Source organism: Manacus candei, unplaced genomic scaffold (genome assembly GCF_025592945.1).
Source record: "Manacus candei isolate 608988 ecotype Guabito, Panama unplaced genomic scaffold, ASM2559294v1 h1tg000174l, whole genome shotgun sequence".
In the NCBI taxonomy this organism is placed as follows: Eukaryota; Metazoa; Chordata; class Aves; order Passeriformes; family Pipridae; genus Manacus; species Manacus candei.
In genome coordinates this window covers 252237-268769 of record NW_026138222.1, presented here as the reverse complement: position 1 = coordinate 268769, position 16533 = coordinate 252237, and the positions used below count along the sequence as shown (strand labels likewise).

Here is a 16533-nt window from a genome sequence, read left to right as displayed (position 1 = left end):
AAAGGGTGGTGAGGCCTTGGCAGGGGCTGCCCAGGGAGGTTTGGAGTGCCCAGCCCTGGAGGTGTCCCAGGAAGGCCTGGCCGTGGCACTCAGTGCTCTGGGCTGGGGGACAAGGTGGGGATGGGGCACGGGGTGGATCCATGGGCTGGGAGGGCTTTTCCAGCCTCAGGGATCCTGGGATTCATGGACACCTGGCAGCAAAGTCCCTCCTCACACTGGTGGGTGGCACAGGGAGCTGCCAGCACCCACTGCTGGTGCTGGTGGGGTCTGGGCTGTCCCCCCCGTGCTGGGGGGACACTGCTCGTGGCCAGGTGTGGGGACAAGGACTGTCCCCTCTCTCACCCTGGGCTGGGTGGGCTTTCCCTGGAGGCAGCCGTGGGGCCGTGGCGTGGCTGGAGCAGTGGGACAGCCCCGGCCCTCACACAGGCCTTTTGTTCCCCTCCATAGCAAAGCCATTCTTGGTGCTCCTCTGGGGATACGTAAGGAGGGAACAGTGCCTGCATTGTCCCGGGGCACACACTCACAGTGTTGTTCTGGGCCGGCCCTGCTGGGGCTGGGGGGGCCCTGGGGTGGGGATGGCTCTGTCCCTGCCCTGGCCTTATTCCTGTCCTCTTAATCCCCCAGAGCTTCTCCTGCTCTCCGTGAGGGAGGAGCTGGAGCATCCCACTCTGCCCTCCCTCTGGTGCTGGCTCCCAGGGAACAGGAGGGCTGAGCGGTGCTGGGACACCTCTGAGGATCGTGGAATGCTTTGGGTGGGAAGGGACCTTAAAGCCCCCTCAGTGCCACCCCCTGCCATGGGCAGGGACACCTTCCACCGGCCCAGGTTGCTCCAAGCCCTGTCCAACCTTTGGCACTCGGGATGGGGCTCATCCCACCCCGTGGTTGATGCAATCGCTCCCACGTCTTGCGGAGCAGTTCCCAGGCCATGGCGGGGCTGCCTCGGGGTTACGTGGATCTACGTGGATCTACGTGGATCTACGTGGGTCCTGCCCCGTGCCAGGAGCTCCATTAGTGACCTGCTGGGGCTGGGCCTCGCTGGCCTCTGCTGGAGCAGCTGCGGCTGTTTGGGGTTGTGGCGTCGGCACCGAGCGCTCTTGGCAGGAGCTCCTGGCCCCGGGCAGGCTGTGTGGCCTCGTGCCTGGTGCCTTTGCAAGGAACCACCTCGGTGACTCCAGGCAGGGCTTTGGAGCACGGAGGGTTTGAGGGTGCTTTAAAACTGCTGAATTTGTCAGTGATTTCTGCGCTGAGGCAGCGAGAAGCTCTCAGCTAATGATGATTCAAAGCAGGGATGAGGCTGAGCCCGTCTGGGGGGAGCTGGAAAATCACTGGTGGTGGGAAATGAACATTTTGGAAATAATTTGATGGGTCTGAAGTAGTTGAATGTTTCTGAAGTGACCCCCCGCCCTGTCCTGGCTGAGCTGACACCTTTGGGGCTGGTGACACAGCTGGGGGAGGGAAGGGTGAAGCACATCTTACTCCTGTGGTGAGGACTTAGAATCAAAGGATCATGGAATGGTTTGGGTGGGAAGGGACTTTAAAGCCCATCCAGTCCCAGCCCCTGCCAGGGGCAGGGACACCTTCCATTGGCCCAGGTTGCTCCAAACCCTGTCCAACCTGCCCTTGGACACTTCCAGGGATGGGGCAGCCAACGTTGAACTGTGTTGGCTGAGCTTTGTGTTCCCCTGGATGATATCATCCTGAGTTTCCGAGGTTTGGGCTGTGGGAGTCGTGTCTGAGCCTGCAGAGGCCCCCCTGTTCCTGGGCACTGGCTGCACTGGTGGTCCTGTGCCGTGGTGTCGGTCACTGGGAGCGGAGGGTGTCGGGTGGGAGGGGTGGGACAGGACTCCTTCTGAACAAGGAAAAGCTTTGCCTCAAACCCATGTGCAAACCCCTGGCTCTCCATCACCCCTGGCTCTGCAGGGAAGGGCTGGAGAAGCTGCAGCACGGCCGGTTCCTCGCAGGCCAGGCCCTGTGGTGTCCCTGGAGCAGGACCTGGCTGTGGGATGGGCTGGGGCCACGGGGAGCGTTCCAGGGAAGGTGGAACCTCTCTGTGGGGTCCAGGAAGGCTCCAGACCCCGGAGATGGAGCCCTGGGTTGGTCCATGCGTGGTGTTGGGGCTGAGCTGCCGTTGTCCCATCATTTAAGGGGCACTGGGAGCGAGGGAAGCGCCGGGAGCCGCTGGCGTGGCCGTGACCCCCGGCCGTGACCCCTGGCCGTGGCAGGGGCCATTCCCGCCGTGCCAGCGCTCCCGGCGGGGTCATCCTGCGGCTGAGAGTTTAACTTTGTGCTTATTTAGAACTTCCTGCATTGCAATAACATCCCGTAAACTTCCCGGTCCAGCCGGTGGGGACGGGGACAGGGGCGGGACAGGCTCCCCCAGGTGTCACCCCGGGCCTGCCGGAGCAGGAAGGAAAACAGGGAGCCAAGCAGCTGCGTGGAGGCCGAGGTTCACAGGCACACGTGCTTTCCCAGGAATCTGGGCCGGGAAAGCAGGAGAATGGATGGGGCAGGTCCAGTTCCCCCTGGCAGGAAGGGACGCGCCGATCCCACAGCCCGATAGGCCCTGCCTGTGCTGAATGCTGGGAAGTGGGAAGGCTGGGATCAGGCTGCCCCAGGAGCAGCTGAGGGAAGCACCGGGAGGTTGTCTGGGATTCCTGAGTCAGGCTGTTTGTTGGTGACAGTCCCTAAAATCAGGATGTACCTGCCTGCAGGTGGCTGAATGGTGTGGGAGCACTTGGCTCTGGGAAAACCCCAGGAGTCAAGTTTCCCTTGGCTCTCTGCAGCTCTTGGAATGAGCCCAGAAACACCCCCCCTGCTGTGTCCTGGGCAGGGCAGGGGGGGATTCTGCCCCTCTGCCCCCTCAGGGGAGACACTCCCCCCTGCAGAGCTGCTCCAACCCTGGGAACAACAGCAGGAGGACGTGGAGCTGCTGGACAGAGTCCAGAGGAGGCCCCAGAGCTGCTGCCAGGGCTGGAGCCCCTCTGCTCTGGAGCCAGGCTGGGAGAGCTGGGGGGGTTCCCCTGGAGAAGAGAAGGCTCCAGGGAGAGCTGAGAGCCCCTGGCAGGGCCTGAAGGGGCTCCAGGAGAGCTGGAGAGGGACTGGGGACAAGGCATGTAGGGACAGGACACAGGGAATGGCTTCCCAGTGCCAGAGGGCAGGGCTAGATGGGATATTGGGAAGGAATTGCTGGCTGGGAGGGTGGGGAGGCCCTGGCCCAGGTTTCCCAGAGCATCTGTGGCTGCCCCTGGATCCCTGGAAGTGTCCAAGGGCAGGCTGGACAGGGCTTGGAGCAACCTGTGCTGGTGGAAGGTGTCCCTGCCCATGGCAGGGGGTGGCACTGGATGGGCTTTAAGGTCCCTCCTGTCCCAACCCAATCCATGACTCTGGGATCTTGGATCTGTTTCCCCTGTGCCCGTGGATGTGCCAGCGGAGCCGCGTGTGCTCGTGGCAGGACTGGAGTGAACTGGTGTGGAGGGCACAGGTTGGAGCCATCAGAGCCATAATCCTGACCCGTGGATCTAAAGGGATTTTTCTGTCTGGAGCTTGATCCGGGCCCTTGGCCCCGGGAGCAGGAGCCCTTGCCCGGGGTGTGAGGAGCAGGGCTGTGCTGTGGGAGCACACGGCGGGTCTGGTTAACCCCGTCCTTGTCTCTGTGTCTGCCCAGCTTGGCTCTGGCCTTTCCATTTTGGGCCTCGGGCTATAAATGGCACCTTTCCCGCTGCCCTGTCCTGCTAAATCCAGCTGTGGCTGCCGGGCGGGGAGCGGGGCCCTGGGGACGCGCTCCCAAAATAGCCCTTTGGGGCTGCGCTGCTCCTGTTCCCGGCCCCATCGGCTGTTCCGTGGCCAGGACCCGGCTCCCAAATCCAGCAGGCGTGGGAGAGGCCCTGGGTGGTCCCCTGGATGATGCAGTGGATGTGATAATCCCTCAGCGGCTCTGGAAGGGGCCGGAGTAGCCGCCCGTGCTCCGTCACGGGCTGCCTGTGTTCATGGCTGTGCCAGAATCCTCGGGATCTCTGATCCACAGCTCGATCCGTGAGCAGCATCACCGCTGGAAGGGCATGGCCAGTGTGGAAGTGCCTCCCCAGCCTGGCAGCTCCTGGGGGTGGCTCAGCCATTGCCTCAGGCTGGCCAAGGAGCCTCTGCCCCTGGAGCCCTTTCCGTGCTGTCCGGGCCAACTCCGTTGGGAAACAGCAGGATTTAGGGTTTGGGTTGGTGTGGGCTGGGGGGCAGGTGAGGGTGGGAGTGCCCCCAGTGCTCCCAGTGCTCCCAGTGCTCCCTGCACAGCTGGCACCACAAAGCCACGGGGTAGCAGGAGCTGCAGGGAAGCCAAAGGCAAAGGCGAGGGCAGGATGCTGTTGTTTGGGAAAGGCTGAGTGCCAGGCTGGAGATAAGGAGCAGGGAATTGCCACTGGACCCGGGGTGTGGGATCCCTGTGGGGTGTGTGATCCCTGTCGTGGGATCCCTGTCAGGGTGTGGGATCCCTGTCAGGATGTGGGATCCCTGTCCATGTGTGTGATCCCTGTGGGGTGTGTGATCCCTGTCCAGGTGTGTGATCCCTGTTGTGTGATCCCTGTCCATGTGTGTGATCCCTGTGGGGTGTGTGATCCCTGTTGGGGTGTGGGATCCCTGTCCATGTGTGTGATCCCTGTGGGGTGTGTGATCCCTGTCCAGGTGTGTGATCCCTGTTGTGTGATCCCTGTCCATGTGTGTGATCCCTGTCAGGTGTGTGATCCCTGTTGGGGTGTGTGATCCCTGTGGGGTGTGTGATCCCTGTCAGGTGTGTGATCCCTGTCCGTGTGTGTGATCCCTGTCCGTGTGTGTGATCCCTGTGGGGTGTGTGATCCCTGTGGGGTGTGTGATCCCTGTCCATGTGTGTGATCCCTGTGGGGTGTGTGATCCCTGTCAGGGTGTGTGATCCCTGTGGGGTGTGTGATCCCTGTCCATGTGTGTGATCCCTGTCAGGTGTGTGATCCCTGTCCATGTGTGTGATCCCTGTCCATGTGTGTGATCCCTGTCAGGGTGTGTGATCTGATCCCTATGGGGTGTGTGATCCCTGTCAGGTGTGTGATCCCTGTCAGTGTCACGAGGGAGAGGCCTGGCCTGGCCCGTGACCGGAGGTGCAGCCCCGCGGCCCCCGCGCTCCTCAGATAACGCACCAGGAACTGTTTGCTCCCGGATCCCTTGGAATTGCCGCTCTTCCCTGCTGGGTGGGCAGTGCCACCGTGCCTGTGGCACGGGCTGGGGTCTCTCCTGTGCTGCCTGTGTCCGTGGAGGGCTGACGTGGTGCTGGAACGTCCCAGTGTTGTGTCCAGCCTGGCATTCCCTCCCGGAGGTGGCTGTGCCAGCAGGGGTTCCTGCTGCCTGCTCTCTAATCCCAGTGTTGCTTCCAGCCTGGCATTCCAGGGGGCTGGCACTCCTCTAATCCCTCTCTTGTCTCTGCAGGGAGCGGGGATGGACAGGGACAGATCCTCCAGCGCTTCCCGGAGAAGGACTGGGAGGACAACCCCTTCCCACAGGGCATCGAGCTGGTGAGTCACTGTCCCTGGGGACCCTGGGGTGACACCGGGGTGGGTGACACGGGGACACATCCCACAGGGTCTGATGGGGAGAGGGGTCCCCACCTGCCCCCAGTGCAGCTCCAGAACACTCTGGAAATGGTGGGATCCAGCGTGCTGACTCCTCTCCCTGCCTCTGTGCTCCCCCTCCTCCTCTGGGCTCAGCTGCTGGGGTGCTGGAATGTTTCCTGGAGGAGCCAGGGATGCAGCCTCACCAGCGTGGTCAGGCCCTTCCCGGTGCCTTGCCCCCTCTGAGCAGGGGGAATCCCGAGGAGCTGCTGGGGCCTGGATCCCTGATCCCTCCCAGGGCTCCTCCCAGGTCACCAGCTGTCACCAGAGTCCTTTGGGATCAGCTCAGTGCTGGGTCGTTCCTAGAATGTGGCACACCCAGCTGGATGTGGTGCTTCATGGGATCCTCCAAACCAGGAGAGTGGGATTGTTCCCCTTGGTTGCTAAATTGGAATGGAAGCTCTTCCCAAGTCCTGTGCTGTGCCCTGGTGCTCTGAGGACCCCGAGGGAGAGGAGCTGGAACTCCACTGCCAGCGACAGGACAGACCCCAGACTGAGCCCCCCCGAGGCTGCTCCGCTCCCCTCTGCACTTTGTGGGATCATGGAATCATTTAGGCTGGAAAATCCCTCTGGGCCCATTGAGTCCAGCAGTCCCCCTGCAGTGCCAAGGCCACCACTGACCCCTGTCCCCAAGTGCCACATCCCCAGGGCTTTGAAATCTCTCTGGGATGGGAACTCCCTCCCTGCCAGCTGTGCCAGGGCTGGACAGCTTCCTATTGGCACTGGGATCAGTGGGAGCAACTGACTCCTCTTCCCACTGTCACTGGGATCAGTGGGAGCAACTGACTCCTCTTCCCACTGTCACTGGATCGACAGTGTCCAGCTCCTCTTCCCATCACGTGTTCCCCAAAACTCCAGCACGATTCCGGAGTTTTCTGGGCTGTTTTGTGCGAGGCAAAAACACACATTATTTTTCTGGTCCGAGTTTCCTGGTGTCTGTCTGCAGGGACTTGGGAACGGTCCCAAACAGGAGGAAAGCTGCTTTTTTCCCCAGGGGTCAAACCGTCCAGCCAAAAAATCCCTGGAATTTAAACAATTGGAGCCCTGTCCTGTTGGGAGCCAGGGGTGGCTCCAGGGCTTCCCACAAGCTCTCCGAGGTGTCCGGGGGGAGCAGCACACGGGGCTGAGCCCAGCTCCCGAAAACCCGAGGGAGCCCATCCTGGGGGATTGGGCGGGACGTGACGTTGCGGTCGCAGCTGGTTCTTTTTAGCAGCTTTTCTGGGGAGAAGAGGCTTTCTGGGGTGCCAGGGAGCTGCAGTTTGTAGCTTCTGGCCTTGTGCGGCGTCCGGCAGCAATTCCAAACACGAACATCTCATGTTGACGGAGCCGGTTCCTCCGGGGACACACACAGGATGTGGCCGTGTCCCTGCTGCAGCTCCTCCCTCCCTGCCCAGAGCTCTCTCCTCCGGAGCCCCTGGAGCTGCCTGGAGTGGGCATTCCCAGGGGAGAACCGAGGGATCCTGGTGGCAGCGGCTGCCACGGCCCCGAGCGAGGTGTGCGATGGGAGCGGAGATTCCTGTAAATCCGGGGCCTCCGTGTGCTCCAGGGAGGGTCAGGGCCATTCCCACTCTCCCTTCTGGATCCTTCCCGTGGTGCTGGGCCTCCTGTCCTTCCATGCTGTGATCCCACAGGTCTGCCTGACATGGCACAGGATTTTCCGTGTCCTGGGGTGGCTCTGGGGTGGTTTTGGCACCCACTGGGTGTGCCCAGGCCTCCAGATCTGTTCCACCTCTGGCAGCACAGCCAAGGCAGCGTTCCAGACATCCAGCTTCCAGTGCCTAAGGGAACTCTAAGAGAGCTGGAGAGGGACTTTGGACAAGGGCCTGGAGGGACTGTGGCTGCCCCATCCCTGGAAGCGTTCCAGGCTGGGTGGGATGGGGCTTGGAGCAACCTGGGCTAGTGGAAGGTGTCCACGTGGAAGGGGATGAGCTTTGAGGTGTGGATGTGACTCAGTCTGTTGGACTTGGTGAAATTCCCTTTTAATTGCGTGTCATGTTTTTCACTGAAGCTGGAAAATACTTCAGGTTTTGGAAAATTATTGAGGGAAAGAGGAAACAGGGAAGTAGTGGAGTCCCCATCCCTGGAGGAATTTAAAAGCCGTGTGGATGTGGCACTTGGCTGGGAGGGTGGGGAGGCCCTGGCACAGGGTGCCCAGAGGAGCTGTGGCTGCCCCTGGATCCCTGGAAGTGTCCAAGGCCAGGATGGGCAGGGCTTGGAGCAACCTGGGCTGGTGGAAGGTGTCCCTGCCCATGGCAGGGGTGGCACTGGATGGGCTTTAAGGTCCCTTCCCACCCAGACCGTGCTGGGACTCTGGTCTGTGACCCAGCAGCAAGTTCTTGGGGGGGCAGCAGCTCCGTGGGCTTTGGGCATTCCTGCGATGCCCAGGAGATGTTTGTGCCGAGCTGGGAGCTCGTGGTGGAGCCCAGTGAGGGGGGAACTGTTGTGTGGGGACAGTGACACCGTGTGCTCACCCCCGTGGCTGCTGAGCCAAACCTTCCTGCGGCAGGAGCACCGGGATGGAGAGCTCCCAGACGTGGGTTTGCAGGGACACCCCTGGCAGAGCCTGGGAAGCTTTACAGGGACACCCCTGGCAGAGCCTGGGAAGCAGTTTCTGGGGTGCCTTTGCCTGCCCTCCCGTCCCGGGTGTCTGGGGAGATCCAAGCTCCTGCCCCAGTGTCCAGCTCTTACCAGAGGGGAGAGGAGGCTCCATGGGCACCATGAGCACAGGGAGTGGTGAACAGCTGGAAAACTCACCAGGTGGGAACTTGGGTTCCTGAGGGTTTGGGCTGGGGCAGTGACTCCTCGTGTGCTGGGCCTCGTGGCCGGTCTGGCCCTGGTACCACCTCGTTCTCTTCCTTGGATTTGCTCCAGTCCCTTGTCCTCGGCGTGGCCCCGGCAGGAGCCGAGCTGTCCCGGCCCAGGGAGCTCCCAGCACGGCCGGGAATTTTCCACGGGGCTGAGGAAATGCGGAAAAACCCCTTGAGACTTGGAAACCTGGGGGAGTCCTGGGGCCACTGGCTGGAATTACCCCCGGCCCTGGGAGGGGGTTTGGGAAGTCCCAGTGGCAGGTCCAGCAGGGTTGGGAGGTGGTGGCACAGCCAAGGGCAGTGTGTGCCCAGGGGAGCAGTGCCACCTCCTGGAGCCACCTCAGTGCCCATGTCCTGCATGTCCACAGCAGGGCAGGATCACCTTTCCTTCCTGACCTTGTGGTTACCTGGCACCATGGTGGGCTGGAGTTGTGCAGAGCCTGGGGGGCTCAGTGCCCTGGTGGGCCTGGGGGTCTGTGCAGAGCCAGGGGGACCGTGCAGAGTTGGGGGGCTTGGTGCCGGTGCCAGGGGGGCTGCAGAGCTGTGCAGAGCCCAGCAGGCAGGGGGGCTCAGTGCCAGGTGCCAGCAGCCCCTGGCCCAGCCAAGCCCCTCACAACCCCTGTGCTGGGGCTCCTGTGGTTGTGGACAGGGTGCCCATCCTGGCTGGGGTGTCCCATCACCCTTTCTTCCCGCTTGGGTTTCTCCAAGCAGCTCCAGCTGTCCCTGCAGAGAGGAGGGGATGGCACTGGCCCTGTTTCCCCCCTGGGAGGGGGTTTGGGAAGTCCCAGAAGCTGGTCCAGGGTGTGGGAGGGTGCCTGAGGTGCAGTGGGTGAGGGGAGGGGGGGCTCTGCCCGGTGCTCTCCCCATTCCCAGATCACAGAGCTGCCCTTCCCTGCAATGTGGTGCCACACCGAGCTCCCTGTTCCCGGGATCCGGGGCCGGTGGGGTCAGGGTTTGCTCTCACCCCCTCCAGGGGTGCGGGGGTTGAGGGGCAGTGGTTGGCAGCCCCTCTGACCCCAGCCCTCCTTCCCCACAGTTCTGCCAGCCCAGCGGCTGGCAGCTCTTCCCGGAGAGGAATCCCCCCACCTTCTTCGTGGCCGTGCTGACCGACATCAACTCGGAGCGGCACTACTGCGCCTGCTTCACCTTCTGGGAGGCCGTGGAGAGCCCGCAGGTGCTGGGGGCACTGGGACGGGGGCAGCAGTGCTGGGGGGAGGCATCCTGCTGCCAGTGACCCTGGCCAGTGGTTCCTGCCTTCCCTGTGCCACAGGAATCCGGGGATGGGTGGGAGTGGTGGGCAGCAGCACTGGTAGAGAAGCATCGGGCTTCCGCTGGCCCTGGCCAGTGGTTCCTGCCTTCCCTGTGCCACAGGAAGCTGGGGGTGGGTGGGAAGGGTGGTCAGCAGCACTGGGGGAAGCATCAGCTGCATTTAGCTCTGGCCAGTGGTTTCAGCCTTCCCTGTGCCAGGGGAATCCATGGCTGGGTGGGAAGGGGGGTCAGCAGCAGAAAAGGAGTGGTTCCTGCCTTCCCTGTGCCGGAGGAATCCGGACCCTGGCACTGGGATCTTGGGAGAGGGAAGAGCACCCTTTAACCCTGGCTGGTGTGTGTCTCCCCAGCCCCAGAGCCACCCCAGGAACGGAGAGGGCGAGGAGGGGGAGGAGGAGCCGTCGTCTCCCGTCCAGCCTGCCCAGCTCTTCGCTCCCAAGAGCCTGGTGCTGGTGTCCCGGCTGGACCACGCCGAGGTGTTCAGGGTGAGTCCGGGATGGGGGAGCCGGGATCCTGCTCGGGGAGCAGTTCTGGGAAAGGCTTCCTGACTCTGGGAGCGAGGGCTGCAGGAACAGCCTGGCACAGCACCCGTGGGAGCGAGGCCTGTTCCCATCCCGCCCTTTGCATCCGGAGCCGGGCCCAGTTGTGCTGACCCCGAACGGCCGCGGGACACGGAGCCAGGGCCCCCCCGTGCCAGCTGGACCCACCTGGTTCATGGAACACAGGGAGGAACAGCCTGTTCCTGCAGAGTGTTGGTCTCTGCCAGCTGTGTTTGTGTGAAGGTGCTGCATTGTGTGCCTGGGAAGGGTTTGGGAGGGCTCGGGCTGGGAGCTGGGCTGTATCCATGGGCATGGGGCTGGGAGAGCTGGGGGGGTCACCTGGAGAAGAGAAGGCTCCAGGGAGAGCTGAGAGCCCCTTGCAAGGCCTAAAGGGGCTCCAGGAGAGCTGGAGAGGGACTGGGGACAAGGGATGGAGGGACAGGACACAGGGAATGGCTTCCCAGTGCCAGAGGGCAGGGATGGATGGGATATTGGGAAGGAATTCCTGGCTGTGAGGTGGGGAGGCCCTGGCCCAGGTTGCCCAGAGAAGCTGTGGAAGGAACCTACAACAATCACCCAGGGCTGACAGAAGCCAAAGTGTGTTGTCAGGGGCATTGCCCAGATTTCGGGAACCTCGGCCAGCCCTTGCTGGGAAAGGGTCTCCTTCCCATCCCTTCCTTGGAGTATTTGTGGACTGGGAGTGCTGGGGGGCTGGAGAGCCCAGGTGTTCCCAGCCTCTCTGCTCATGGAGCTGTGGGAAGCCCCTGCTGCTCCAAGGGGTCGGTGTGGGGATGGGGTTGTGCTGCTGGCTGGAAGCAAAGGGAGCCTGTGCAGAATATCCCATCCCTGTGGATGAGGAAAACCTGGAGCACTGCACCTGGGATTGGCAATCCCAGGGTGTGTTTGGCCAGGGACAAGCCCTGGGAGCCCCTCCAGGGGATGGGGTTCCACGCTGGAGGGTCTCCCCAGCTCCCAGCCCTGCTCATCCGTGCCCTGCTCCCCCCTCCAGAACAGCCTGGGGTTGATCTACACCATCTACGTGGACGGGCTGAGCGTGTCCTTGGAGAATGTCATCGGGAACCTCCTCACCTGCACCATCCCCATCACGGGGGGAGCACAGGTGGGTGTCCTGCCCCTCCCTCTCCTTCTCCATGCCCTTCCCTCTCCATGCCCTTCCCTCTCCCTCTCTGTGCTCTGCCCCCTCAGCAGCTCTGTCAGAGCCAGGCCGGGGGTCCTGCTCAGCTGGGCTCTGGGTTTGCTGTGCTGGGTGAGCTGAGTGGGACCCGTGGGCAGGGCCTGGCTCCGTGCCCTGCTGCCTTCCCAAGTGCTTCAGAGCACAAACACCAAAATTCCGTGACGTGGAGCCGCTCAGCTGAGCAGGTCCTGCTGCTTGGCTGGGCTGCACTTCCCATCCCAGCCAGTGGCTCCTGCTCCCTTGGGAAGGAGACTGGGAGCTCGACCACCAGCTGACGTGGGTGCTGCTCCCTCTGTGCAAACACATTCCATGGGCCGTGGTCACTCCTGCACTCCTGGCTCCGTTTGCCCGGAGAGCTGCTCCGGGGCCGAGTGGTCACGGGCCATCTGTGAGAGCAGGGCTGGGGCAGCTGCAGGGACACGGGCCAGGGAGGGCCAGCGATGCCAGACGGGCAGCCTGGAGCTCTCCTCGGAGCACTGGGCTGCTCCTGTGCCTGGTCCTGTGCCCGTGCCTGGTCCTGTGCCCGTGCCTGGCCGGCGTCTCTGCTGGACAGGGCCTGTGCCCAGAGCCGAGGCCATCACACCCCCTGCCCCCCCCCCTTGGAGCTGAGTGTCCCTCCAGCAGCTCCTCCTGCTCCAGGCAGCCCAGCTGGGCTCAGCAGATGGGACAGGGGGGGTCAGCCGAAGCTGCCTTGGGGATGGCACAAAGGGAGAGCCCAGCTGGACCCCCTGGCAGGAGGTTGGGGACAGCAGTGCCATGCCCTGGGGCTTTCCTGCCATGGTGACACCTCACATGTCATCAGGGAGGTGTGCTTGTCTCCCCCTTCAGCTGAGCTCCTCTTCCTCCAGCACAAAGTGATATTAATTATCCCACATCCAAGTGGGGGAGTCTTGGTGAGGCTGGAACAGCAGCAGAGGGCACTGGGACAGCACCACGGGGCACTGGGACAGCACCAGAGGGCACTGGGACAGCACCACGGGGAACTGGGACAGCACCACGGGGCACTGGGACAGCACCACAGGGAACTGGGACAGCACCACGGGGAACTGGGACAGCACCACGGGGCACTGGGACAGCACCACGGGGAACTGGGACGGCACCACGGGGCACTGGGACAGCACCACAGGGAACTGGGATGACACCACAGGGCACTGGGGCAGCACCACAGACCCCCAGTGCCTCCAGACAGGGGTTTCCTTCCCCCTGTGCCCGTGACCCTGAGGGGGTTCTGCTTCCTGCCCCCGTGTCTGAGCAGGTTTTTGGGCAGGAGCCCCTGGAGCTGCCGTAGGTTTGGGGCTCCCTCTGAGCCCCCAGAGCGCTGCAGACCCCGGGAGAGCCCGGCACTGCTCCCGTGTCTGCAGGAGAGGGATGGAGCCAGGCCCATCCAGTTCTCCAGAGAGGAGAGCGGGGTGCTGCCCACTGCCAGGGCACAGGGGCTGTGCCAGACACCCTGGGTTTGCAATCCAGTCCCGTGGGATCTACCCGGATCCGGTTCCTCCCCGGCGGGACGAGGAGGGCTGGCCGGAGCAGGGCGGCTTCTGCAGCCGCTGTGGCTCGCTGGGTTTGGCTCAGATCCATCCCCCCAGCTGGGGCAGGACCGCTCTGTGCTGTGGGAACAGGGACTGTGTGACAGGGGACAGTTTGGTGGCACTTCCCTTCCCTTCCCGTGCTTTACCTGTTCTCCTGCCGTGTCCAAGGCTCTTTCCCGGTGCCGTAGCCATGGCTTTCACTCCATGTCTGTGTTAGTGTATGTGGGCTCCTCTCTGAGCATTGTCCCTGCTCGTGGCTGGCTCTGCCCGTGTCCGTGTCCCCCTTGTCCCGTTGTCCCTTGTCCATGTGTCCTAACTGACTGTGCTCTCTGTCTGTCCCACCTCAGCCTGACGCGGACGACGAAGCAGCGGTACGAACTTCTTTTCTTTCCCACATTTCTTTCCCACATTTCTTTCCCACCTTGGGGTCTGTCCCCTCGTTAACAGCCTCTCTGTTAATTGCTCTGAGTGTGGCCCACCCAGGCCCGTGTCCTGGTGGTCTCAGGGCACCCTGGGGTGTCTGTGTCCGTGTGTGTCCCGGGATGTGTCCCTGGGCTCCGGGAAGGGGCTGCATTCCTGGCTGGCCCTTCTGCCTCTCTGTGTGTTCTGGGGGTTGTGAAAGCTGGGCTGGAGGAGCAGGTCAGGGGTCTGGCTCTGCTCAGCCATGGCCCTGTCCAGCACTGGATTTTGGGGCTGTTCCTGGTGGGATCTGGGAGCTCTCGTGGCTGCGGGGAGGTGGCGAAACCTGCTATTGCAGGAGCGTGTTCCCTGGAGAGGTGTGGAAAAAGGAGGAGAAGGGCCAGAGCTCTGCTCCTGCCCCAGCCCCTGCAGCCTAGAGGGAGCCTTGGGATGTGTAAGCGTCCCTGTGCCAACTGGGAAGGGGTTCAGTCTGGGAATGATAAGTGATGGTGGGGAAGAAGCAATGAGCCTGTGCCCCGTCTGTCTGTCCCTGCTCCTGCTGCCAGAGAGACTGCAGAGCTGGAGCTGCTCCCTGGTACAGCAGGGCTGGGTGGGCACAGACAGGGGAGCTGCTCCCCTTGGGTCCAAGGGCCTGGAGAGCCCCCGTGGCCTGGGGAGCTCTGGAGTCCTGGGGAGCCGTTGTGTCCCACCTCTCCGTGCGGATCTGGGGGCCGCCGGGATGTCGCTGGTGCTGGCTGGGAATACTGAAGCAGGTGCCCTTCCTCCCCTCAGCCCGTGGACCCAGTCAAGCACCCAAGGGGTTCAGTGGCAACATCCTCTTCCTTCTTTCCTCTTCCTTCTTCCCTCTTTTCTCTCCCCTCTTCCCGCAGCAACCGTGCTCCAGCCGTGCTGGGGGCGGGGGCTGTGCCAGGGGTGCCCTGTCCCCTGCACCGGGGGGGTTTGGCTGCCCCTGCCTTGTCCCCGTGCTGTGCCAGGGTCATCCCGGTGACTGGGTGTGTTCCCTTGCAGAGGACGATCTCCCTGGGGGCAGGGGACAGGCAGGTGATCCAGACTCCCATCAACGACTCGCTCCCGGTCAGCAGCTGCAGCGTGGCCCTGCTGTTCCGCCAGCTCGGTGAGACCCGGCCCCACCCTGCCATGGCCTGGGGGCCACAGTCCCTGCGGGTCATTCCCACCTGGCCTGTGGCTCCAGAGCCTCCCCGGACCCTTTTCCAGGAGGGTGGGATGTGGGGCAGGGGTCATGAGGAGCAGCCTGGGTGCAGGAGGAGAGCCCAGAGCTGGTGTTGGCCTTGTGCCTCCCAGTAAAGGACTGGGGCAGCCCAGGAGCAGTGGCAGCATCTCTGGGAAGAGGGCCTTCCCTGGGTGACCCAAGAGTGGCTCTTTGGGGGATGCTGAGCTCCTCTCTCGGGCAGGGTGTGGGGATGGGGAGTGGTCCCAGCCCTGGGGGGTGGGTCAGGGGTCTCTGGAGGGGTGCAGGAGGGGTCCCCCTGTTTCTGAGTGCCCTCCTGTGCCCTGCCCAGGCATCACCAACGTGCTGTTCCTGTTCTGCGCGGCGCTGACCGAGCACAAGATCCTGTTCCTCTCCAGCAGTTACCAGAGGCTGACAGACGCCTGCCGGGCTCTCCTGGCTCTCATGTTCCCCCTCAAGTACAGGTGAGGGGTCCCTGAGCCCCCCACCCTCCACCCTGTGCCAGCTCTCCTGCCTCCCAGTGTGACTGGGGAATCTCCCAGCCCTGCCTCCCTCCTCTCCAGGCAGGATGGGCTGAGCTGTTCTCCCTGATGATCAGGACAGGGCCAGGGAAGGGCTGGAGCTGTGTCAGGGCAGGCTCAGGTTGGATCTCAGGGAAAGGTCCTTCCCCCAGAGGGTGGTTGGCACTGCCCAGGCTCCCCAGGGCAGTGGGCACAGCCCCAAGGCTGCCAGAGCTCAGGGAGGGTTTGGACAACACTCTCAGGGCCAGGGTGGGATTGTTGGGGTGTCCTGGGCAGGGCCAGGAGTTGGATCAATGATCCAGTATTCCAGCCCAGGATATTCCATGATTCCATAAGCAGCAGTGAGGTGTTCCCAGCAGTGTCCCCAGCCCTGTTCCTGGCTGGGGCAGCTCTTGGCAGAGGGAAGCAATCCCATCAGAGTATGGGATGTGATCCAGGGCTGTGCAATCACTGCATGGTGCACATGGGAGAGGCCAGAGGTGCTTCTGCCTCCAGAACCCATCCCTTTCCCTTCTCTCAGTGGGATCATACCATAGAATTATGGAATCGTGGAGTCCCAGGAGGGTTTGGGTGGGAAGGAACCCTAAAACCCATCCAGTCCCACCCTGCCATGGGCAGAGACACCTTCCACCAGCCCAGGTTGCTCCAGCCTGGCCTTGGACACTTCCAGGGATCCAGGGGCAGCCACAGATGCTCTGGGCAACCTGGACCAGGGCCTCCCACCCTCCCAGCCAGCAATTCCTTCCCAATATCCCATCTGACCCTGCCCTCTGGCACTGAGAAGCCATTCTCCCTTGTTCTGGCCTTGCCCAGAGTCCCTCTCCAGAACACTTCCAGGGATGGGGTGACCACAGCTCCTCTGGCAAGTGTCCATGAGCCTTCAGGAGCCATGGGCAGGTGCTGCCCTGGCGGATGGGAGTGCCAGGGGCAGCCTGGGCACAGGTTCCCCCCCTCTGGAGCTGGGATGGGGACTGGTGCTGGGTGTGGGTGCAGAGCAGGCCTGGGGGCTGCACTGAGGCTCTCTCTGGTTGCAGTTTCACCTACGTGCCCATCCTGCCCGCCCAACTCCTGGAGGTGCTGAGCACCCCCACCCCCTTCATCATCGGGGTCCACTCCATCTTCCAGTCAGAGACACAGGAGCTGGTGAGACACCCTGTTCCCTGTGCCAGGGGAGGGCTGGGCAGGAGCAGGGGGGGTGACAGTGGGCTTGGGGGGCATCAGGCATCATCCACAGGCTCTGTGTGCTCAACTGGGACATCCAGGTGTCCTCATAAGCCCAGTGGGAATGGCTGGGCCCCATGGGAATGGCTGGGTCTGGTGGAATGGCTGGGTCCAGTGGGAATGGCTGGGCCCCATGGGAATGGCTGGGTCTGGTGGAATGGCTGGGTCCCACGGGGATGGCTGGGTCCCATGGGAATGGCTGGGTCTGGTGGAATGGCTGGG

General features: G+C 63.1%; 1 protein-coding gene and 1 long non-coding RNA gene across 5 annotated transcripts in view; both read left to right on the top strand.

Annotated features, from left to right (window-relative positions):
• The window catches only part of SBF1 (SET binding factor 1), a 62685-nt gene that overhangs the window by 23092 nt on the left and 23060 nt on the right, over positions 1-16533 (top strand). For all 4 annotated transcript variants that reach the window (XM_051773640.1, XM_051773639.1, XM_051773638.1 and 1 more), the window contains exons 2-8: positions 5443-5528; positions 9468-9605; positions 10048-10182; positions 11246-11356; positions 14389-14494; positions 14901-15033; positions 16125-16233. In XM_051773640.1, coding sequence (XP_051629600.1) covers positions 5443-5528; positions 9468-9605; positions 10048-10182; positions 11246-11356; positions 14389-14494; positions 14901-15033; positions 16125-16233 — 818 coding nt within the window. The remainder of the gene's footprint in view (positions 1-5442; positions 5529-9467; positions 9606-10047; positions 10183-11245; positions 11357-14388; positions 14495-14900; positions 15034-16124; positions 16234-16533) is intronic.
• On the top strand, positions 4744-5418 carry LOC127463829 (uncharacterized). Its single transcript, XR_007901012.1, has 3 exons — positions 4744-4855; positions 4907-4962; positions 5079-5418. It is a non-coding gene; the product is annotated as an uncharacterized LOC127463829 (long non-coding RNA).